This window comes from Dendrobates tinctorius, unplaced genomic scaffold (assembly GCF_039654945.1).
Source record: "Dendrobates tinctorius isolate UK_male_01 unplaced genomic scaffold, ASM3965494v1 ptg000083l, whole genome shotgun sequence".
In the NCBI taxonomy this organism is placed as follows: Eukaryota; Metazoa; Chordata; class Amphibia; order Anura; family Dendrobatidae; genus Dendrobates; species Dendrobates tinctorius.
Window position 1 is genome coordinate 15,623,753 of NW_027361751.1, and position 26,280 is coordinate 15,650,032.

Consider the following 26,280-nt stretch of genomic DNA (forward strand, 5'->3'; position numbering starts at 1 on the left):
ATGTCAATTCTTTCTGCGGATTGAAAACCGCAGATAATCCGCGCGGAAAATTCCGCACCGTCTGCACTGCGGTTTTTGATTCCCATAGCGGTTTTTGATTCCAAAACCGCTGCGGAACCGCAGCAAAATCCGCAGCGTGTGCACACAGCCTCACACCTCTTGCCATGTTAACCCTCAACACACCACACTGCCTCAACACACACTCCTCTCACCTTTCACTCCACATACGTTCCTTTCTCTCACTCCGTTTCTCATACTCACACCGTCATCGTCGCTGCCCCGACATCTTCCTCCGCCGCCGCGATCCAGGATCCAGACGTTCTCCAGGCCGCCGACATGTTCTTGCGGGACGCCATCTTGGATTTCGTGAAGTCCCGCGATATTCAAGATGGCGTCGCCGCAACAACATGTCGCTGGCATGGGCGACATCGGGATCCAAAATGGCGTCGGCGTAATGTCGCGAGATTTCGCCGACGCCATCTTTTTGGATCCTGATGTCGGCGGCCTGGAGAACGTCTGGATCCTGGATCGCGGCGGCGGAGGAAGATGTCGGGGCAGCGACGATGACGGTGTGAGTATGAGAAACGGAGTGAGAGAAAGGAACGTATGTGGAGTGAAAGAGTGAGTGGACATGAGTGGAGGTGAAAGGTGAGAGGAGTGTGTGTTGAGGCGGTGTGGTGTGTTGAGGGTTAACGTGCGTGTGTGTGTGGTGACGTCACCGGTTACAACTGGACGGAAGTTGTTACAACCGGAAGCTGGTTAGGGCATTTATTATTATAGATGTACGAGAAAGCTATTATAAACATCTGATAATTATTTCCATAAATAGGTTGAAACAGCTATTAACTGAAAAAGAAACAATCGTGCAGGAGATTTTAAACAGCCAAACTCTGCTACAAAGGTGAGGTTGTGGAAGACAGTTTCATGTTACAGATCATAAACAATGGCAAGGCTGAGCAAAGCAACAAGCTACAAGGTCATTATACTGCATCAACAAGGTCTCTCCCAGTCAAAGATCTTAGCGCAGACTGGAGTTTCAAATGGGCTGTTCAAGTTCCTTTGAAGAGGCACTAAAATGGGCAGAATTCAGACCATATATGAGGTTGTCAGCCAAACGAACTTATTGCAGCAGATGAAAGACGCATTAAGCTTACTTCCCTTCGAAATTGGAATATGTCCAGCAGTGCCATCAGAACTGGCAACAACCAGTGGGACCCAGTTACTCCCATCTACTGTCAGGAGAGGTCTGGCCAGAAGTGGTTGTCATGGAAAAATTGAGGTTAAAAAATCCATACCATTAACATGATAACAATCACAGAAGCTGTGGTGCAGAAAAACGGCAGCCGCCCAGAACTGAGCCAACATTTAAAATATTTACTGATGTTTACCTTGGTTACCAGCTCCCCGCACCAGCACGCTGGTATCTTAACGTACACTGCGGGTACCTAAGCGACGTGCGTAGCTTGTTACCCACGTGTCGCTGTCCTGATCGCTGGTGAAGCTGTCTGTTTGGCAGCTCACCAGCGATCATGTAGCGACACACCAGTGATCCTGACAAGTTCATATCGTTGTCGGGATCGCTGGTGAATCGCTATGTGTGACGAGGCCCTAATCCCTCCTACTTCACATGTGGTTCCCCAGCCCGTCGCCTATCCAGCAGGAGCCCACAGTGATTACACCAGGCACAGCTTCTTCTCCGCACCATCACCTTCTGATAATTGCAAGAATTCCTTCCCAAACAGGATCTTCCACAACGTCTATTGATGGGAAGGAGTAAAAGGGGTTGTCCAGCCTTGGGTCTCAAGTTTGCAGTCACACGCACTGTCAGGATTCTAAGGTGCGGGGATTGGATGGAATTTGAAAACTCTGGCCACATTCCAACTAGACGTGTCTGTTCTCACTCAATTCCCTTACACTGAACGAGGCCATGCACATTTGGCAAGTGACCATATGTATACATATTGCATAAATGCTGTCACGCGTCTGCCTGCTCCCAAAGCCAGAACTGGGAGTATTGAAAGTGCGTGCTGTGAGGATTCACAAGTCTGCAGTCACATAGAGACTGTACAACTGAATACTTGAGCTTCAAGCATCAACAGCCCCTTTAATAACAATGTGCATTTTCATGGAAATGCTCAATACGTAATTCTTTCAATCCTATGTTTGTTGGAATAAATCCCCACACAATAAAAAAGTATTGCATAAAGGAATATTTACATTACATCTTACCTCCAGATTTTTGCTGGCGACATTCTTTACAACTGCAGGAAATAATTCAGAGGCATTTTTTCCAGCCGAAATCATCTTAAAAAAAAAAAAAAGGGAAAGCGAGTGAGAACGATGGATAGTGTCCCACGCTGGTCTACTAGCTAGGGCATGGTTGATCAAGCTTTTATTATTCTGTCTGTCTGCAGAAGTTTACCAAGGCCTCTCCAACTACTGCAAATGTCTCACAGCTACTAGGCTTTGTAAAGCGCAGCATTTATAAAGCATTTACCACTACAGCACGTGTGTAACAGGGAGAAGCACAATGCCCGAACAATGCAGAAACGAGAAAGAAAAATGTGCACATTAATATTAACCTACTCATAAAAATATTAAATACATACTGTACATGCAGGCTGGGGCGGGCAGTAGTGTAGATGCCAGAAAAAAAAAGGGGATAGAGGGAAGGGGAGCCCATAAGGTGGTCACCAATTCTTACTCAATAATGGGGCCCACCGAGAACGACCAGCACTCTTAACTGTATCAGGGTGCCTTGCATGCCAATACAGCGGGAGAGCAGGGAGCCGTGGTCGACAGGTCCTACAACTCTCCGTTCTGTAGGCCACTAATAGGCCTGCAGCCCAGAAACCGGCAGGAGCAAGAACAGGACATGAGAGCATCACCACAGGTGGCAGTGTGACATCACCGAGTCCCTGTGCCGACAGACTCCGAATACGGGGTTAGGGGAGTATATACAAGGGTTGGACAAAATAATGGAAACACCTGGCAACATCAACAAAAGTTAGTTTAATATGGTGTAGGTCCACCTTTTGCGGCGATTACAGCCTCAATTCTCCGAGTTATGGATTCATACAAGGTGTGAATTGTTTCCAAAGGGATTGTAGCCCATTCTTCAGTTAAAACACCCTCCAGTTCTTTGAGCGACGATGGCGGCGGAAATCGACGTCTAACTTGAATCTCTAAAATCGGCCATAAATGCTCAATAATGTTGAGATCTGGGGATTGTGGGGGCCAGATGAGATGCTCAACTTCATTACAATGTTCCTCGTGCCATGCTTTAACGATTCTAGCTGTATGAATTGGTGCATTATCATCCTGAAAGATGGCGTTCCCCTCCGGGAACAATGCTTGAACCATAGGAAGCACTTCGTCGCCCAAAATGACTAAATAATGTCAGCTGTTAATTCTTCCATGAAGGGATATCATTGGCCCGGCGGATCTCCACGAAATAGCACCCCAGATCATCACAGAACCTCCACCATGTTTTACGGTTGGGAGAAGGCAGTCTGGATGGAATGCTTCTTTCGGCTGTCTCCAAACGTACACTCGGCCGGAGGTCGGAAATAGGGTAAACGATGATTTGTCTGAGAAAGTTACGTTTCCATTGCTCGAGGGACCAATTCTGGAGGTTTCTACACCACTTTAAACACTTGGAAACATTTGTCATTGAGAGCAGCGGTTTACTAATTGCAGCTCTTCCGTGAAATCCAAATTTGTGCAGCTCCCGAAGAACAGTTTTCGTGGAAACTGGGTTCTGTAGGTGTTCATTGAGCTCAGCAGTAATTTTCGGAGCCGTGGTCTTGCGATCCTCTCTCACAATTCGCTTTAGAGTCCGACGGTCTCCCGCAGTCAACTTCGACGTTCAGCCGGACCTGTGCTTTGCTGCAGACGTTTTTCCTTCTCTTTCAAACGCAGTCATTACTTTGGAGACAGTACCTCTTGATACGCCAAGCATTCGGGCACTTTCTGTTAAGGCCCTTTTACATTTAGCGATGCACCAGCGATCCGACCCGGTCAGGATCGCTGGTGCATCGCTAAATGATCGCTAGTGAGCTTTCATACAGAAAGGTCTCACAGCGATGCAGCAGCGCCGCAGCGCACGATACTCACCTTTCACACACAGCGATCCAGACCTCCTCCCGCCCGCCTCCACGCGTCGCTCGTCTCACACAGCTGGAAGCCCAGCAGGAAGCTGACGACGAGAAATGGAGCCGGACATTCTCGCGCGATCAGCGATGGACAGCGGGGGAGCCGGTCGGAGGCAAGTATCACACATAGCGATATCGCTATAACGTCACAAAACCAGTGACGTTAGAGTGATATTGCTAGCGATATCGCTTAGTGTAAAACCCCCTTTACACTAGCGCCTGCCATACGAGCACCAACAATTTGGCCTCTTTGAAAATCCAAGAGGTCTGCCATTGGTATCAGGTTCTCATCAATGTTCTTACAATTCTGCAAAACAAACAGTTAATTTACATACACATATCACATAATACAAACAATCAACTACAAAACATTACCATATGTCACGGTTTGAATGTTTATAACATGTTCAAAGATTATGATGCCAAAACGTTAGGTGTTTCCATAGTTTTGTCCAACCCCTGTAGATGGTGGTTTTTAATTTTCTAAAACATTACTACTGTATAAAGGGGAAACACACTGTGGCCATAATTATTGTACAGAGGGGGACACTGAGGCAATATCACTGTATAGAGGGAGGACACACTGGAGCCATTATTATTGTATGGGGGAGGACACACACTAGAGCCATTATTACTGTATGAGGGAGGACACACTGGAGCCATTGTTACTGTATGGGGGGAGAATACACACTGGAGCCATTATTACTGTATGAGGGAGGACACACTGGAGCCATTGTTACTGTATGGGGGGAGAATACACACTGGAGCCATTAGGAGACAATATTACAGTGTGGGGGGAGGACACACCCTGGAGCCATTGTTACTGTATGGGGAGGACACACTGGAGCCATTGTTACTGTATAGGGGAGGACACACACTGGAGCCATTATTACTGTATGGGAGAGGGGACACACTACAGCCATTAGGAGACAATATTATTGTATGGGGGAGGACACACACTGGAGCCATTATTACTGTATGGGGGAGGACACACACTGGAGCCATTATTACTGTATGGGGGAGGACACACACTGGAGCCATTATTACTGTATGGGACAGGACACACTGTGGCCATTATTACTGTATGGGGGGAGGGGACACACTACAGCCATTAGGAGACAATATTACTGTATGGGGAGGACACACTGGAGCCATTATTACTGTATGGGGAGGACACACACTGGAGCCATTATTACTGTATGGGGGAGAATACACACTGGAGCCATTATTACTGTATGGGGGAGGACACACTGGGGCCATTATTACTGTATGAGGGAGGGGACACACTACAGCCATTAGGAGCCATTATTACTGTATGGGGGAGAATACACACTGGAGCCATTAAGGAGAAAATATTACAGTATGGGGGAGGACACACTGGAGCCATTGTTACTGTATGGGGGAGGGAACACACTACAGCCATTATTACTGTATGGGGAGGACACACTGGAGCCAATGTTACTGTATGGGGGAGGACACACACTGGAGCCAATGTTACTGTATGGGGGAGGATACACTGGGGCCATTATTACTGTATGGGGGAGGACACACTGGGGCCATTGTTACTGTATGGGGAGGACACACTGGAGCCATAATTACTATTACTGTATGGGGGAGGACACACACTGGAGCCATTATTACTGTATGGGGAGGACACACACTGGAGCCATTATTACTGTATGGGGGGAGGACACACACTGGAGCCATTATTACTGTATGGGGGAGGACACACTGGGGCCATTATTACTGTATGGGGGAGGGGACACACTACAGCCATTAGGAGACAATATTACTGTATGGGGAGGACACACTGGAGCCATTATTACTGTACGGGGAGGACACACACTGGAGCCATTATTACTGTATGGGGGAGAATACACACTGGAGCTATTAGGAGACTATATTACAGTATGGGGGAGGACACACACTGGAGCCATTGTTACTGTACGGGGAGGACACACTGGGGCCATTATTACTGTATGGGGGAGGACACACTGGAGCCATTGTTACTGTATGGGGGAGGACACACTGGAGCCATTGTTACTGTATGGGGAGGACACACACTGGAGCCATAATTACTGTATGGGGTAGGGCACACACTGGGGACATTATTACTGTATGGGAGAGGATACACAGGGGCCATTATTACTGTATGGGGAGGAAACAGTGGGGCCATTATTACTGTATGGGGAGGACACACTGGAGCCATTATTACTGTATGGGGGAGGACACACATTGGGGCCATTATTACTGTATGGGAGGGACACACAGGGGCCATTATTACTGTATGGGGAGGACACACTGGGGCCATAATTACTGTATGGGGGAGGGCACACAATGGAGCCATTATTACGGTATGGGGGGGGGGGGGAGGAAACACACTGGGGCCATTATTACTGAATGGGGGAGGACACATACTGGGGTCATTATTACTGTATGTGGGAGGACACACACTGGAGCCATTGTTACTCTATGGGGGAAAACACACACTGGGGCCATTATTACTGTATGGGGGAGGACACAATGAAGCCATTATTACTGTATGGGGGGAGGATACACACTGGGTCCATTATTACTGTATGGAGGGAGGACACACAATGAAGCCACTAGGAAACATTTTTACTGTATGGGGAAGACACTGGGGCCAATAAAACTGTATGGGGGGGAGGACACACTGGGGCCATTATTACTGTATGGGGGACGATACACACTGGAGCCATTAGGAGACATTTTTACTATATGGGGGAGGACACACACTAGGGCCATTATTACTATATGGGGGAGGACACACACTGGGGCCATCATTACTGTATGGGGGAGGGGACACATTGGAGACATTATTACTGTATGGGGAGGACACACACTGGAGCCATTGTTACTGTATGGGGAGGACACACACTGGAGCCATTGTTACTGTATGGGGGGAGAATACACACTAGAGCCATTAGGAGACAATATTACAGTATGGGGGGAGGACACACCCTGGAGCCATTGTTACTGTATGGGGAGGACACACTGGAGCCATTGTTACTGTAGAGGGGAGGACACACTGGGGCCATTATTACTGTATGGGAGAGGGAACACACTACAGCCATTAGGAGACAATATTACTGTATGGGGGAGGACACACACTGGAGCCATTATTACTGTATGGGGGAGGGAACACACTACAGCCATTATTACTGTATGGGGGAGGGAACACACTGGAGCCAATGTTACTGTATGGTGGAGGACAGACACTGGAGCCATTATTACTGTATGGGGGGGGAGGACACACACTGGAGCCAATGTTACTGTATGGGGGAGGACACACTGGGGCCATTATTACTGTATGGAGGAGGGGACACACTACAGCCATTAGGAGACAATATTACTGTATGGGGAGGACACACTGGAGCCATTATTACTGTATGGGGAGGACACACACTGGAGCCATTATTACGGTATGGGGGAGAATACACACTGGAGCCATTAGGAGACAATATTACAGTATGGGGGAGGACACACTGGAGCCATTGTTACTGTACGGGGAGGACACACTGGGGCCATTATTACTGTATGGGGGAGGACACACTGGAGCCATTGTTACTGTATGGGGAGGACACACACTGGAGCCATAATTACTGTATGGGGTAGGGCACACACTGGGGCCATTATTACTGTATGGGAGAGGAAACACAGGGGCCATTATTACTGTATGGGGAGGACACACTGGAGCCATTATTACTGTATGGGGGAGGACACACATTGGGGCCATTATTACTGTATGGGGAGGACACACACTAGGGCCATTATTACTGTATGGGGAGGACACACACTGGGGCCATTACTACTGTATGGGGGAGGACACACTGGGGCCATAATTACTGTATGGGGGAGGGCACACAATGGAGACATTATTACGGTATGGGGGGGGGGGGGAGGACACACAGGGGCCATTATTACTGTATGGGGAGGAAACACACTGGGGCCATTATTACTGTATGGGGGAGGACACATACTGGGGTCATTATTACTGTATGGGGGGGACACACTGGAGCCATTGTTACTCTATGGGGGAGAACACACACTGGGGCCATTATTACTGTATGGGGGGAGGACACAATGAAGCCATTATTACTGTATGGGGGAGGATACACACTGGGGTCATTATTACTGTATGGAGGGAGGACACACAATGAAGCCATTATTACTATATGGGGGAAGGAAACACACTGAAGCCACTAGGAAACATTTTTACTGTATGGGGAAGACACTGGGGCCATTAAAACTGTATGGGGGGGGGAACACTGGGGCCATTATTACTGTATGGGGGACGATACACACTGGAGCCATTAGGAGACATTTTTACTATATGGGGGAGGACACACACTAGGGCCATTATTACTATATGGGGGAGGACACACACTGGGGCCATCATTACTGTATGGGGGAGGGGACACATTGGGGCCATTATTACTGTATGGGGAGGACACACACTGGGGCCATTAATACTGTATGAGGGAGGACACACTGGGGACATTAATACTGTATGAGGGAGGACACACACTGGGGACATTATTACTGTATGGGGGACGACACACTGGAGCCATTATTACTGTATGGGGAGGACACACTGGAGCCATTATTACTGTATGGGGGAGAATACACACTGGAGCCATTAGGAGACAATATTAATGTATGAGGGAGGACACACACTGGAGCCATTATTACTGTATGAGGGAGGACACACACTGGAGCCATTATTACTGTATGTGGGGAGGACACATATGGAGGATTATGCAAGGAAGAATGGCAGGGGATCCCCAAATCCAGGTGTAAAATACTTGTTGCTTAATCCCCAAGAAGACTCATGGCTGTACTAGCTCAAAAGGGTGCTTTAATTCAATACTGAGCAAAGGGTCTGAATACTTATGACCATGGGATATTTCAGTTTTTCATTTTTAATAAATTTGCAAACATTTCTACATTTCTGTTTTGTTTTCAGTCAAGATGGGGTGCAGAGTGTACATTAATGAGAAAAAAAAAATGAACTTTTTTGAATTTACTAAATGACTGCAATGAAACAAAGTGAAAAATTTAAAGGTGTCTGAGTACTTTCCGTACCCACTGTATTTACCGTATATACTCGTGTATAAGCAGAGATTTTCAGCACTTTTTTGTGTGCTGAAAATGCCCCTTAGGCTTATACACAAGTAATTGTGCAGAAACCAGCCGGGAAGTGGGAGCGGCGGCAGGAGCTGGTGGCTGGGACGTCATACTTACCCTGCTGTGTCATCGCTTAACCTCCCTGCATCCTCCGTTGTCCTGGTGCTGCAGCTTCTTCCTGTGTTGAGTGGACACATGGTACCGCTTATTAAGGTCATGAATATGGACGCAACCCCACTCCCATAGGCGTGTCGTCCATATTCATGACCTTAATGAGCTGTACCACGTGACCACTCAACACAGGAAGAAGCTGCAGCACCAGGACAACAGAGGATGCAGGGGACGTTCAGCGATGGCACACAGCAGGGGGAGTATGGACGAGGGGAGCACGGAACAGGACGGGGGAAGCAGGGAGGACGACGGCGGGAGAGCACCGGGGGAGCACGGGGGGAGCGCGGGAGAGCGCGGGAGGGCGCGGGAGGGCGCGGGAGGGCGCGGGAGGGCGCGGGAGGGCGCGGGAGGGCGCGGGAGGGCGCGGGAGGGCGCGGGAGGGCGCGGGAGGGCGCGGGAGGGCGCGGGAGGGCGCGGGAGGGCGCGGGGGAGAGCGGGGGAGGGCGCGGGGGAGAGCGGGGGAGAGCGGGGGAGAGCGGGGGAGAGCGGGGGAGAGCGGGGGAGAGCGGGGGAGGGCGGGAGAGGGCGGGAGAGGGCGCGGGGGAGAGCGGGGGAGAGCGGGGGAGAGCGGGGGAGAGCGGGGGAGAGCGGGGGAGAGCGGGGGAGAGCGGGGGAGAGCGGGGGAGAGCGGGGGAGAGCGGGGGAGAGCGGGGGAGAACGGGGGAGAACGGGGAGAGCACGGGGGAGGACGGGGAGAGCACGGGGGAGGACGGGGAGGAGCACAGAGCAGGACGGGGGGAGCACAGAGCAGGACGGGGGGAGCACAGAGCAGGACGGGGGGAGCACAGAGCAGGACGGGGGGAGCACAGAGCAGGACGGGGGGGAGCACGGAGCAGGACGGGGGGGAGCACAGAGCAGGATGGGGGGGAGCACAGAGCAGGATAGGGGGGAGCACAGAGCAGGATGGGGGGGGAGCACAGAGCAGGATGGGGGGGGAGCACAGAGCAGGACGGGGGGGGGGAGCACAGAGCAGGATGGGGGGGAGCACAGAGCAGGACGGGGGGGGGAGCACAGAGCAGGACGGGGGGGGAGCACAGAGCAGGACGGTGGGGGGAGCACAGAGCAGGACGGGGGGGGGAGCACAGAGCAGGACGGGGGGGGAGCACAGAGCAGGACGGGGGGGAGCACAGAGCAGGACGGGGGGGGAGCACAGAGCAGGACGGGGGGGGAGCACAGAGCAGGACGGGGGGGGAGCACAGAGCAGGACGGGGGGAGCACAGAGCAGGACGGGGGGAGCACAGAGCAGGACGGGGGGGAAGCACAGAGCAGGACAGGGATGAGGATGGGGGAGCCGAGCCATGCATACCAGGAGGTGGGAGAGCCACACAGAGCAGGACAGGGATGAGGGGACAATGTACACCCGGCTCATACTAGAAGTCAATAAGCTTACTCAGTTTTTGGTAGCAAAATTAGGGGGCCTCGGCTTATACGGCAGATGTTTTTTCAGAATTTGTCTGTAAAGTCAAAACCTAAATTACCACAAAACTCAGATCACTACAGATAATGGAACCGTACCCCGACAACTCTCTTCATCGCTTCCAGCTTTGCAGAGTCTTTGTTAGTTTCCAACATTTGCTTTAGGTCTTCATTCCTTAAAAAAAAAAAAAAAAATTATATAAAAAAAAAAATATATATATATATATATATATATATATATATATATATATATATATATATATATATATATATATAAAAAACTGTTAGCACCAAATAAAATAGCCGCAGTCGCGACTACCACAACCAAGTAGACATTTGCTAAGTAGCTAAGCATGCCTGCTCAATGGAAAAATGGACTCAAGTTTACAAAAAACAGAAAAAAAAAAAGAAATTAATGCACAAGGCAAGTGTACACAGTCTACGTGCAGCAGGATGCCCAACACGGAATTTACACAGAAGACGACCCTGGTTTGTAACCCCCAGCAATTCGTCAGGAGTATATACTGTGTTCTTTTGCTGTTCTAACACACACACAAAAAAAAAAAAAACACACAACAAGCATGCTCAACAAATTAAGAGCCTCCCCTGAGAAGTCGACCCCCAGCACTCATTGAAAGGGTTGTCCGTGTTCTCTCTTCGAGACTGCACTTCTATCCCACCACCCGGCTTCAGCTTGCTGGGGGCGGTGCACTCCTGAAGACTGACAGTTCCAACCAGTGACATGGCTGCACCTAAACTGTGTTCCAAATTATTATGCAAAAAGAGTTTAGGAGTGAAAAGGTTAGAATTTTTTTGTTTGTCATTTAAACTCATTGATGGTGATGTGTGTCAGGGCTCTTTATATCACTGAAAGCAATTGCAGATACCTGTGCACATTAGTTTGGCAGGTGTGTCCAAAGAAAGGCAAGACTACTGAAGAAGGCTGTTCCACATTAAGCAGCCTACATTTTTTGACAAAATGGGAAAGAAAAAGGATGTGTCGGCTGCTGAGAAGCAACAAATTGTGGAGTATTTAGGCCAAGGCATGACTACAATCAACATTGCCAAGACACTTCATCGTGATCATCGCACAATCAAGAAGTATGTAGCTGATTCCCAGCACACACGTGTGCGTGCTGATAAGGAAAAATTGAGGACTCTTTCCAACAGGCAATTGCGTCAGGTTAAAAGAGCAGCTGCAAAAATGCCTTGTCATAGCAGCAGACAAGTTTTTGAAGCTGCTGGTGCCTCCAACGTCCCCCGAACAACAAGATGCAGGGTCCTTCAGAGGTTTGCAGCTGTGCATAAGCCATCCTGTCGACAACCTCTGTCCGCTGCACACAAGCAGAAACGGCTCCAGTGGGCCAAACGATACATGAAGACTGACTTCCAAACTGTTTTGTTCACCGATGAGTGCCGTGCAACGCTCGATGGTCCAGGTGGATGGAGTGGAGGATGGCTGGTTGATGGACACCCCATGAAAACAAGGCTAAGGCGCCAACAAGGAGGAGGTGGAGTAATGTTTTGGGCTGGAATCATGGGGAGAGAGATTGTCGGCCCCTTTAGGATCCCTGAAGGGGTAAAGATGAACTCCATAATCTATGTGGAGTTTCTAAAACAGCACTTCCTGCCATGGTTCAAGAGGAAGAACCGTGCTTTCCGCAGCAAGATCATTTTCATGCATGATAATGCACCGTCTCATGCTGCAAATACATGGATTTTTGTGAGTACTCACCGTAAAATCCTTTTCTCCGAGACGCTCATTGGGGGACACAGAGACTGTGGGTGTGTGCTTCTGCCGTCTGGAGGCTGACACTAAGTATACAAAAAAAGAGTTAGCTCCTCCTCCGCCGCATACACCCTCGCCCCCAGACCGGGCGTAACTCAGTTTAGTGCATAAGCAGTAGGAGAACGCGCCTTAAACTCAGGCAAGAAATTATACATCTGGAAAAGGGACCACCCTGATCCTTACATAAGGATTTGTATAACTTAAAATAAGCAAAAGCCAACTGGCTAGTAGGGTGGGTGCTGTGTCCCCCAATGAGCGTCTCGGAGAAAAGGATTTTACGGTGAGTACTCACAAAAATCCATGTTTCTCCTTCGTCTCATTGGGGGACACGGAGACTGTGGGACGTTCTAAAGCAGTCCCTGGGCGGGATCTTAGCTCACCCAATCCATGCTATTTTGCACCCCTGATTAGAGGTGCGCAACTGCTGCCTGGAGAATCTTTCTTCCCAGGCTTGCATCCGAGGATGCCTGGGTATGTACGTTATTATGTTTGACAAACGTATGCAAACTGGACCAGGTAGCTGCTTTGCACACCTGTTCCGCTGAAGCTTGGTGTCGCAGTGCCCATGAGGCACCCACTGCTCGAGCCGAGTGTGCCTTGATCCCTGCCGGAACCGGCGTGCCACTGATTTCATAAGATTCTTGGATCGTCAGGCGAACCCATCTGGCCAAAGTCGCTTTGGACGCAGCAAGCCCCTTCCGCCGCCCTTCTGGGATCACGAATAGAGAGTCTGTCCGGCGGAAAGGTGCTGTCCTTGTCACATACCTCCTAAGAGCTCTTACCAGATCCAGGGTGTGCAAAGCCTTTTCTACCCTGTGCACCGGTGCCGGGCAAAACGAGGGTAAGACAATGTCTTCGTTGATATGGAATGCAGAGACAACCTTCGGCAAGAAGGGAGGAGCTGGCCTTAAAACTACCTTATCCTTATAAAAAGTCAGGAACGGCGGTTTACAAGATAAAGCCGCCAATTCCGAAACCCGCCTAATAGACGTAATAGCTACCAGAAAAACGACCTTCCTGGACAGGTAAGGTAAGGAGACTTCTTGTAACGGTTCGAAGGGAGGCTCCTGAAGGGCCCTGAGCACCAAGTTCAGGTCCCATGATTCCGTCGGCGCCTTATAGGGGGGTACTAAATGTGCGACCCCCTGCATAAACGTCTTAACCTGCCAGACCGAAGCGACCTTTCGTTGAAAAAGGACCGACAGGGCCGAGATTTGCGTTCTGAGCGAACTCGGAGCCAATCCTGCGTCCAGCCCTGCCTGCAAAAAAGCCAGTACGTTGGGGATTGAAAAAACCAGAGGAGCCACTCCGCGATCCCTACACCAACGGAAAAAAACTTCCCAAGTCCGATGATATACTTTCGCCGAGGAAGGCTTTCGGGCACTCACCATCGTGGCCACCACATCGCGCCTGAATCCTGCCTGTGTTAACAGCCAAGATTCAATGGCCACGCCGTCAAACACAGGGCCCCTATGTTCGGATGGTAGATCGGCCCCTGGGACAGCAAGTCCGGCCGATCTGGTAGACGCCAGGGTACGTCCACCACTAGCTGAACCAGATCTGCATACCAGGCCCTCCGAGGCCAGTCTGGGGCTAGCAGAATTGCTGGAACCTTCTCTCTCCTTAACTTTCTGATGACTCTTGGAAGCAGAGGTAGCGGGGGGAACAAGTACGGGAGACGAAACTGGCTCCATGGAAGCACCAGAGCGTCTGCTGCGATCGCCTGCGGGTCGAGGGATCGAGCGACGAACCTTTGTACTTTGGCGTTCTCTCTGGATGCCATAAGGTCCACGTCTGGAGTCCCCCACCGTTGGCAGATCTGTTGAAAAACCTCGGGGTGCAGGGACCATTCCCCTGCCGCGACCCCCTGTCGGCTGAGAAAATCTGCCGCCCAGTTTTCGACTCCCGGAATGTGCACCGCTGAAATTACCACGTGGTTCTTTTCGGCCCAACGCAGTACCAGCCCAACCTCGCGCATGGCTGCTTGGCTGCGCGTGCCCCCTTGATGGTTGACATATGCTACTGCTGTAGCATTGTCTGACTGAATGCGCACCGGCCGGTGTCTCAGGAAACACTGAAAATGTTGCAGGGCCAATCGTATTGCCCGTATCTCCAGAATGTTGATCGGGAGAATTATCTCCTGAATGGACCACCGCCCCTGGGCTGTGTGACTCTGGAAAACTGCTCCCCAACCCTGCAGGCTTGCATCGGTCGTCACCACCAACCACTGTTCCAGGGGAAAGGGTTTCCCCTGGACCAGAGACGAGTCGCGAGTCCACCATCGGAGTGATCGTCGGACCAGCGGAGACAAATTGCACCGATGACTGAGGGATAGCAGCCTTCGGTCCCATGCTGACAAGAGCGCATGCTGAAGCGGACGGAGATGGAACTGGGCAAACGGGATTGCCTCCATCGCCGCCACCATTCTGCCCAACACACTCATGCCGTACCGGATGGATCTGGAGCCTGGCTGTAGAAGGTTCCGTACCCCCTGTTTGATCTTCCGCGCCTTGTCCTGAGGGAGGATCACCAGCCCCCGGGAGGTGTTGAAAACCATGCCTAGGAATACGATTCTCTGGGCTGGAACCAAGGACTTGTTCCGATTGATCAACCAGCCTAGACGGGCCAGGGTATCCAGCGTGATACTGACATTCTCCTGGCACGCCTGAAACGACGGCCCCTTTACCAAAAGGTCGTCCAGGTAAGGTAGTACCGTTATGCCCCGAGCATGCAGGATGGCCATAACCACCGCCATTATCTTCGTAAAGACTCTGGGAGCAGTGGCCAGACCGAAGGGCAGAGCAACAAATTGAAAATGTCGCCCTCCGATCGCAAAACGCAGGAACCTCTGGTGTGGAGGAAAAATCGGAATGTGCAGATATGCATCCTGCACATCGATCGAGGCCAGGAACTCCCCTGGATCCATGGCTGCAATGACCGAACGGAGGGATTCCATCCGGAACCGCCTGACTCTGATGAATTTGTTCAGGATTTTTAGATCTAATACTGGCCTTACTGTCCCGTCTTTTTTGGGGACCGAAAACAGGTTGGAGTAAAAACCTTGTGTCTCTTCGCTTTTCGGCACTGGGACAATGACCCCGTTGCGCTGTAGCGTCATTATGGCCTGTAACAAACCCTCCGCCTGCGATTCTGTTCCGGAAAGCCGGGAACGGAAGAATCGCCGTGGCGGGAGTCCGAGAAACTCTATCTTGTACCCGGACGATATCAATTCTGCCACCCAAGCGTCGCGTGCCACTGTGACCCAAACGTGGCTGAACCTTAGCAGGCGTCCGCCCACCCTGTCGTCCGTAGGTACGAAGCGCCTCGAGTCATTTTGCTGGAGGCTTTTGGGATCTGGCCCCCCTTGTTCTGGGCAAACGGCCTCGGCCTCTACCCAGCGGATTGGCTCTGTAAGAGGTTTGCCTTTCCCTAATCTGACCATCATTTGCGGAGGTGGATGCTCTGGCCGAAGTCCCCCTCCAGGGGTTACGAAAGGGACGAAAACGCCTCTGTGTCTGCCTGAATGCTGGCCAAGTCCTCTGCTGCGGGAGGAAACTACTCCTCCCCCCTGTGGCTTCTGAGATAAGCTTATCAAGCTTCTCACCGAACAACCGATTGCCCTGAAAAGGCAATGAGGTCAAGGATTTTTTGGAGATAGAATCCGCTTTCCACAATCTCAGCCATAATGCTCGCCTAACGGCGATCGCATTTGCTGCTGCCACAGCAGAACACTTGGCCGCGTCCAGAGAGGCGCTGACGAGAAAATCACTTGCCCCTAAGATCTGATTTGTCACCTCCAAGACCTCCGCAGGCAGATCTCTGTTTTGGAGGGCATTCTGCAGAGCGTCCGCCCATGAAATCATGGCCTTAGCCACCCAAGTAGCCGCAAAGGAGGGGGCTAGGGCCGACCCCGCTGCCTCATACACCGAGCGGGCAAGCCCCTCTATAAGGCGATCAGTTGGGTCCTTGATAGAAGAACCGCTGGGTATCGACAATAGCGATCTTGACGCTAAACGTGATACCGGTGGGTCCACCACTGGCGACTCCACCCATCCCTTATGGAGTTCAGGAGGAAACGGATACTTAGCTTGCAGCGCTTTTTGCATTGCAAAACGCTTATCCGGGTGTTCCCTATGTTTCTGGACTAGCTCCTCGAACTCCGGACGTGTGGCAAACCTTCTATGCGGTCGCCTGGTCTTTTTGAAGGAGACCTTGTGACCTGAGGCCGTGGACACATCGTCCTCGATCTCTAATGTCTGGTTGACTGCCTCAATGAGGCTGTCCACCGAGTCTTGGTATCCCAGGCTTTCTGGATTCCAGGCCTCCTCCTCCTCCTCGCCCTCATCCTGCTCGCTTCCTGAGCTCGGCGACGGGGAACGAGATACCCTAATACCCGCCGCCGAAGCCCCAGAGGGTCCGGCCGACGGGGAACGAGCTCTCTTGCTATGAGCTTGTCTGGTGCTGGAGCGGCCTCTAACGGTCGGAGGGTCCTGAGACGTGGACGAGCTGTCTTCCGCTGGCAGACCACCATCCTTGTCCCTGCCTGGGCCTTGGAGAGACTCAATTGCCCTTGTAAGGGACATCATAGAGTGTGATAAAGACACCGCCCATTCTGGAGGGTCCTGACCTCTGGGCTCTGCAACAATGGGGGGCTCCTGGGCTCGCTCCGACTCGCAGGTTTCACAAAAATTACCCGGCTGCGCTTTAGGCAGCCTGACCCCACAGGAAACGCAAACAGCGTATAGGAAAGAGTGAGCTTTCCCTTTGCCAGACATATTGCAAGGTAGGGTAGGAGGAGGAGGATAACCCCTTCCTTGACTACTAGTGCGGCACTCGAAACGGGGTTGCACTCACCCACCGGTAATGTCCCACCTTGCGTCTCTTCCACGGGGCGTGCGGCGTTACTCGTCGGGGCACTCGCACTCCGGGAGATAGGCGGCGGCTTCCGGCCCCACTTCGGCGAGGAAATGCAAGGAGGGGGGCGGGAGGTCCCCGGTAACTGTGCGCGCCCGCCGCTCTCCGCCCCCGGAAGTTAGTGGGCGGGGCTTCCGGCTACCCCCGGAAGTCGGCGGGCGGGGCCTCGCGCGGCACTCACGGATCTCCCCATACAGCGGGGCCCGCGGGGCTCTGGCCGCACTCCGCGTGCGGCGTTACCCGCCGGGGGCAGCGCCGGGTGAGAGGCGGACTACCTGGTCCCGGTCTTCCTATTAACAAAGGTGAGCCGGGCCGCCGAGGGGGCTCTCTTGAGGTGCTTCTCAACCCCATCCCTGGGCAGGGAGGGGGAGGCTACTGCACCGCTCTCCGCCCCCGCTTCAATCCCTGGCTCACCTGCGCCTCCAACTCCACCCCTGGTCTCACTACCTAGGGGTGGTAGGGGCATTAAGCATTCCCACGTTGCAGGAGAGAACAACGTGGAGGATCACTCACACGTGCTCGCCCGTTGGGGTCGATGGGGAAACCGAATCCTCTTATCAGGATGCGTTGCCGCCTCTTTACAAAATAAAAAAGAAAAATGGTTGTATGGGGAAAAGTCCCAGATGTGTTCCTCGGTGCGGGAGAGAAACACGTGGAGGGTTACTCACACGTGGTCGCCCGTTGATGATTTGGGGAGATCGGACCCTCTCTATAGGATCCGTCGCCCCTGTCTTATCTTCATAGAAAAGAAGAAAAAAAAAAAAAAAAATCTAGTCAGGAGCTCCAGACTGCGTGTGCCTCCATCAGACACTAAGCAAAAAACTGAGTTACGCCCGGTCTGGGGGCGAGGGTGTATGCGGCGGAGGAGGAGCTAACTCTTTTTTTGTATACTTAGTGTCAGCCTCCAGACGGCAGAAGCACACACCCACAGTCTCTGTGTCCCCCAATGAGACGAAGGAGAAAACACATCTGCATCTCTGGCTGCTATGGGCATAAAAGAGGACAAACTTATTGTGTGGCCACCATCTTCTCCTGACCTCAACCCCATTGACAACCTCTGGAGCATCATCAAAAGGAGTGTATGATGGCGGGAGGCAGTTCACATCTAAGCAACAGCTCTGGGAGGGTATTCTGTCCACATGCAAAACAATTGAAGCACAAACCATCCAAAAACTGACAAATTCAATGGACGAGAGAGTTCAGAAGCTTCTTTAGAACAAGGGGTCCTATGTGCAAATGTAACATCACCTAGAATAAAGTTGTGACTTGAAAACTGTTTGATTTCATTTTGTAATAAGCTGATAATGCTTATAATTTCACAATTGACCATTTTTTTGTTCAAAATAAAAATAAAAAGGTTGAAAACTCTGCTGTGCATAATAATTTGGAACATGCATTTTGAGTGTTTCTTATTTTTAAAAATATACTGTTTTCATAGGCAGTTTGTTCAAAAACATTGCAATTATACTAGAATATTAGATGACTGGAAAATAACAATGACTGCAATTCATATAGGTAATTTAGAGAAAATATGAGGAAATATTTTTTGCATAATAATTTGGAACACAGTGTATGGCCCCAAATTGGGAGTTCCTCATTGTTGCCAGAAGAGCAGCTCTGCCACATCGAAAAAGAGCAGGGACAGTGAGGCTGGAAGGCTACAACCAGCTTCTAAGCAGCAGTTACATACAGAATAGCAAAGACCTTGCAAGCGTTGTGTTCCTTGCCGTAAGTGTGCAAGTAAAGCAGGATTACCTGTGCAAAACAGACTATTATACGACCGATAATCAGCAAACAAGTAGCTGATTGGCAGTTTAGTGCTGCAGGTCGCGTATTGTAAATAGACCTTAAAGACGACCTTCCAAAAGTTCTAACATGTTGCCTACATTATTAAATAGTGGCTGCAAAGTTGAGCTACATGCTATTTTTCAATTCTTATCCCTGTTATGGGGCTATTAGCATGTTATGTGTACAGTCTAAGTTTCCCTTAAACCAAGTGGACGTTAAGAGAATCGTGTCTGGGGTCCGTGTAGTTTTGCCCCTCCATGACATTGACCAATCATAAGAACAAGGCATCATGCAGGAGAAGAAGATGGAGAAAAAAAAAAAAAAAAACACTACCACTTGTAATCACAGTAGATGCCAGAAGTGAGATTAGTGAGGATCTCTGTATATAGCATCAATTATTTTCTCTATTTACAGTGTCTTTTGCACATTTTTCCACCATACAGCCACAAACTTAAATATATTTAATTGGGATTTTATGTGATGTAACACAAAATAGCAAGTATCTGTGAAGTGTAAATGAATTCATACATGGTTTTCTAATTATTTAGAAAATATAAATCTGAAGATTGGATGTGCATTTGTACTCAGCTCCCCTCACTAAATGCTTTCTAGGACCACTTTTCACTGAAAATACTGCTGCAAGTCTTTTGGGGTATGACTCTACCAGCTTTACACGTCTACAGGTTGAAATTTTTGCTCATTCTTCTTTTCAAGTCTTGCCACAGACCGTCTATGGGATTTAGGTCTGGATTGTGGCTAAGCCATTCACACACATGATTATACTTTTATCTAAATCATTCAACTGTAGCTCTGACAGTAGGTTTAGGCTATGTGCACACTATGCGGTTTCTGCTGCGCTTCCGCAGCGGTTTTGGCTCTGCAGAAACGCAGCAGATTCTGCTGCGTTGTACAGTACCTTTATTTCCTATGGAAATAAAAAAAAAAAGCTGTGCACATGCTGCGTTTTTTTCCGCGCGGTTTTGCTGCGGTTTTCAAAACGCAGCATGTCAATTGTTTGGTGCAGAAACGCTGCAGTTTTACACCTCATCCATTATGAGGTGTAAAACCGCAGGCAAAACCGCAGATAAACCGCAGGACTTTGTCCTGCGGATTTACCTGCGGTTTTCTCTACAAAATCCGCAGAGACAAAAAACTGTGTGTGCACATACCCTTGGGTTGTTATCCTGCTGTAAGGTAAACCTTCACCCCAGTCTCAAGTTTTTGCCCCAGCTTCCCTGTCCCTGCGGAAGATAAGCTTCCCCACAGCATGATGCTGCCACCACCATGCTCGATGGTGGCGATGACGTGTGCAAGGTGATACACAGTTAGTTTCCTGCCACACACATTTTGCATTTAGAACAAAAAGTTCAACTTTGGTCTCATCTAACTAGAGCACCTTTTTCCACTGCTAGCTGTGTCCCCCTAAAAGGGTCTTTGTAAACTGCAACACATGACTTGCTTTCAAAAATGGCTTTCTTACTGACACTCTTCCATAAAAGTCCAGATTTGTGTAATGAGGCTAAATAGATGTTCCGTGGACAGATTAAATCACCTTTTTTCATATAACCCAACCCTCCTTTACGCTTCTCCAATACTTTATCCCTGACCTGTCTGGTGTGTTCCTTAAAGGCAAATTGTTAAGTCTGCAGTCATTCTTTGTAACCGCAGACTTATGAATACCCCCCAGTGCACGCAATGCAAGGATCTGCCAGTTTCTGAGCTGGGACCGGAGGGTATGTACGAGTTGTAAATACTCCTGGCCAGTGGGTGCGGCCTCACTCCATACACTTGTATTGTGCAAGGCCAACCTCTGACTAGTGATGTGGCCGTCCAGTGGGCGTGGACGACTAGAGGGTGCGGCTTTGCTCCATACAAGACTACGCCCACTGGACGGGCTCCGGCAGAGAGTACATACAATCCTCTGGTCCAAGCTCAGAAACCAGCGAATCCCAGCAGCACACATTGCGTGCAATGGGGAATTCAGAAGTCTGCAGTCACAAAGAGTGATGCAGACTTATCTATTTAGACCGGACAACACTTAATTTTCATGATGCTGTTTTATTCCAAAATGTTCTCAAATAAACCTCTTAAGCCGTCAAAGAACACAAAGGTGGACTCAATTTATTAATTATGTGACTTCTGGAGGCAACTGGCCAATCAGGATTTTTTTTTTTAATTTTTAGGAGCATCAGACTACAGGGGTCTTAATACAAATGCACGTCACAATTTTCAGATTTATACTTTTTCAATAATTAAAAAAACAAATATATCTTTTCCTTTACACTTCACAAATACTTGCTACCTTGTGTTGGGATATCACATGAAAACCTTATAATACACTCTGCCTCTGCTTGACAAAAGCTCATTTTAGACTAAATGTTGCAACCCGTTCACATGGGCCAATAAAGAACGCCTCGATTTCTGGATGTAGATTCTACTATCGAGTGTGGCCCATTTTTTTCTGAATCAGAGGTTTTAAGGTCACAACCTGTGGGCTGGCTCCACTATCTGCTTTCAGGTTGTGCTGGTTCATTTTTTTTTGGTTTGTTAAAAATACCTTGATAGAAGAAAGTTTCTGAAACTGGAAAAACGACATAATTATTTAAAATAGTTGTGCGTTTGTAGCCACAAGCATTTACAGAGCGAGTTCGATGCCCGGCTTAGGTTAGTAATGGAGGGCGGGAAATAAACAAAAGAAGATTAAGTCATTAGTCCGCTTCATAAATTATATTGTTGAAATCCTCTGCCCAACCTTGTCTGAAATGTAACACGTACCCCTATAAGACAACACAGGGGTCTGCACATAAGCAGCACGCACAAGAGAGCCACAGCTACATAACACACACACACACATATACTATGTGTACACACCTATAACACACACATATACTATGTGTACACACCTACAATCATTATACTACACATTAGGGCATTTCCAAAAACCTGGAAATCGGCATTCCCCATTACGTACAAGCTGTCTGACAAGTTTGCTGGGATCTCCGACCTCTACTTATCAGAAGCCATTAACATCGCTGTTTGGGTAAGGAGGATTAGTACATACAAATCTATTCTCTTAGATGTCTAGTCATAGAAAAAAGGTGAAATTCCAGCCGGTGATCGCTGCAGTATCAGCGGATTTCAATATAATGCAAGCGCCTGCAAATGACTCACGGTGATCACGACCTCCCCAGCGTTAGACAGGTGATATGTGCCTTATTCTATGGGGGGGAACCGCTGAGCATATGCTGCGGAAATATCCGTGGGGAAACGCAGCGGTTTATGTTCCGCAGCATGTCAATTCTCTGTGCAGATTCCGCAGCGTTTTTACACCCATTCCATCATAGGAATCCGCAGGTGTAAAAACGCGTGCCAAATCCGCACAAAATCCGCAATAAATGCGCAGGAAATCCGCATAAAAATCACGCAGATTTTGACCTGCGGATTCTGCCAAAAGATGCAGATTCTGCGCAGAAAATTCCGCACAGCAATCCACAACGTGCGCACATACCCTAAGCTGTCTTTTCATTAAAAAAATATTACTTTGCCCGAATAGTGGCCACATAGTAGTACATTTTTCCTATATTTTTACTGGAATTGAGTTGCCAGTTGTGGCTTTGCCAATGAAGTCCGTTACCAGTCAGAGGTGCAGTGAATAGGATCTGCAAGGAGTTTGCATCTTCTTACCGTGTTTGCGTGGGATTCCTCCGGTCTCCTCTCACACTCCAAAGACAAACTGATAGGGAATGTAGATTGTGAGCCCCATCGGGGACAGCGATGATAATGTGTGCAAACTGTAAAGCGCCGCGGAATATGTTGGCGCTAAATAAAAATAAAGATTATTACTATTATCCATGGAAGTGATGAGTGAACGTTTTTGGTAGCAGAGTGTCTTCGGAGGGCTGTTTGTTATTGCCTAACAACCGTGGGGACTCGGACATAATACTCGAGCATGCTGAAGTCACTCAGTACATGAGCATGCTCAGACAGCACGTAATCCAAGCACGCTCGCTCATCACTAATCCAGGGTTGTGCACTGACGGCACGCAGAGTCACTTTCTGAAATAGGTCGTCTCTGCTGACACAGATCATACACTGTATTCAGCGCTCCCAGCTTGCAATCCATTGCATAGTCTATACAGCAGCAGCGCTCCGGTGTTCTCTGTGCGACTCCTCTGGCTGCAGTTTATCTCTAGGGAAAATTAAAGGATCTACCACTGAAACGCAACAAGCCAGATCCTTCTCTTCCCCGATTTAGACTATTGGAGGAAGAGTTGGGAGGCCCACGCACATAAGACTGTCGGACGATCCCACTGACGTCAGCGAGGTCTGCCGACTTTTGTATAATGTGTAAGGGCATCTTAAGAATTAAAATGGAACCTGAGCGCAGGATTTACCCCCATTAATTACAGCACTGCATTGGTCATGTATCACTAACGTCTAAAAACCCCAATGTTTAGGCAAAAATTCTGCCATGGTTGTAATCATCAGCTTTTTAATGTTGTGGCGTTATCTATTTATATAATTGCCCTGTAATGTTTTCATTTCCTGTTCTGTCCAGATATCACCGTATCCCAGAATTCCAAGCGGAAGAAGTTCGCCGACTGCCATATTGGGACACCCAAGTGATGGGTGTCTCAATAAGAAAACTGCTGCTGGTACCAACCTTTTGCACGGTACCACCAGCAGAACACAGTCGCACAGCACCTGCGCGAATTCCACGCAGGCAGTGTGAATCATTCGGCTGATCCCGGAGGCAGATGCGTGACGTGTCTACAGGCAGCGGAAACCGGTCACATTAAAGGGGTTTTCCCACAAACGAAAGTTAATTTTAAAAATTGTCTGTGTCTGACCATGTACGGAGCATACCACATCTCCTGGGCAGGGGAGGAAGCAAAAGACAATACTGACATTACAGCAGGGGATCAGAGGATTCATTTTGTGTGGTAAAATATTTCACTGACTGTTTTTACACAGTATTTTACCTCACAAAATGTATCCTCTGCGATCTCCTGCTGTAATGTCAGTATTGTCTTTTGCTTCCTCCCCTGCCCAGGAGCTGTGGTATGTTCTGTATACGGTCAGACACAGGGGTGAGAGAGACAGAGCACAGGGGAGAGACAGCTCAAATGGGACAGCACATGAGGGGAGAACACAGCACAGGAAGGAGATAGACAGCAGACAAGGGGGATAACACATGGGGTAGACAGGTCAAAGAAGAGAGTACAGACGGGAGAAGTCAGCACATGGGGAAAGAGCGTGAATAGGTGGGTGAGCATATGGGGGGGGGGGGATTCTCAACGCAGCAAAGCCTGCCTCCAGTCGTGACATTACCGCCCTCCCGATACGATAGGATCGGGCCTCCATCTAGTACATTATAATTAGCTGAACTAGTCCTAGAGCACTAAGTGCTGACCAGTGTAGCTTGGCAAGTTGAAATGTAGACCACTGAGGCGTGACGATATCTGTAAAGAGCCCCTCTGCATTCTGCTTCCTGCTTAAATCCCAAAAATGCGTGGTTACAGCCGTGACTTGGGACATGCACAGTAAAGATGCCTGTAGTCTGACAGCCTGAGCGCCTCTCTGTATGAGCGCACAGCACATGTGCTGCTGTGTTATAGCGCTGAGCAGGCAGGATCACTGTGCAGTACATGCCTGAAGCACGTCACTACCTGCCGGCTCAGCACTATACAGCAACACTTCTGCTCTGAGCTCACACGGCGAAACGTTCAGCCTCTCACACTACGGGCATGTAGTCAGATACCAATGCAGAATTCTGTGCATGTCCCAAGCCACAGCTGTATCTGCAGCATTCATGGATCAGGCAGGATGCGAGGGGCATTACAGAGACACCGTGGGCAAAATATCTGCTTGCAGGACTGTTCCGCACTAAGCACACAACTCTGACTAGTGGAGCTAATATGTGGCGCCACAATATTAAAAAAGTGGATTTTACAATTCTGCTGGAATCTATGCCTCAACATCACGGTAGCTGGAAATCAGTGTTAAATGACATGCAAAGCTGCAATTAATTATTAGGGTAATTCCTGGTGTCACGTTCTCTTTAGCCTGAGAGGAAAATATGTTATTTGGCAACCAGCCAAAAAAGGAGATTTGTTGGTGGCAGTGTTCATTACCAGCCAATCAGCACTGCACAGAATATCACATCTATGGCAATTGGCCGAGAACAGCGGATAATCTGCCCACAAGTCCATTTCAGCAGAATACCGGGTCAAATATACTCTGAGAGCTGTATAGTGGGGTAATAAGGTCAAAAGATAAAACCTAGAAAGATAAGTTTACTGTACTGTCCTCCTCAGCAAAGTTATTGAAACTTTCATTTATCCGTTTCTTAGTTGGATGGTATTTGCTCTTGGGACAGCCGGGTGACGGGCTCGTGCACACCAGCGAATATATCGGACAAGTGCTATCAGGGATATTCTATGGGGCTGTGTCAGATTTTTATGGACTGACAGAATGGAGAAACATTTTTTTCCTTTTCACATCCGAGAAAAAACTGATGCGAACCTGATCGGAATAATCGGACTATCTTTCTCAGATGGAAAGAAAACGGTCGAGTGCACCGTCCCCAGCTTACAGTGCACAGCTCAACTTCTCTTTCTACATTCTCAGGCTAGTTATCGCAGTATCCCCATTTCCCACATTGATGCATAACTATGTAGACCTGCAATTTAGGAACGAGAAAGTTGTAATGGGACCATAGTGGTTTCACCCAACTTTCCCAAAAGACAGATCAAACAGACACAGCTGGTTAACTCGGCATGAGCGACGAACACAACGTCTCAATGTATCAGCACATACAGAAGGGAAGAGAAGTATGGTACGTATACTAGAAACATGCCAACGACTGCTCATACATACCCAAGGATTAGGGCAGAGGAC

The 26,280-nt window shown here is 49.2% G+C and overlaps 1 protein-coding gene across 1 annotated transcript in view; it reads right to left on the bottom strand.

The window, feature by feature from the left end:
- Nucleotides 1–26,280, bottom strand: part of AP3B1 (adaptor related protein complex 3 subunit beta 1) — a 351,534-nt gene that overhangs the window by 298,126 nt on the left and 27,128 nt on the right. The window contains exons 2-3 of the mRNA XM_073584144.1: nucleotides 10,989–11,064; nucleotides 2,230–2,304 (exon numbers count right to left, since the gene is read on the bottom strand). Of these exons, the coding sequence (XP_073440245.1) occupies nucleotides 2,230–2,304; nucleotides 10,989–11,064 (151 nt within the window). The remainder of the gene's footprint in view (nucleotides 1–2,229; nucleotides 2,305–10,988; nucleotides 11,065–26,280) is intronic.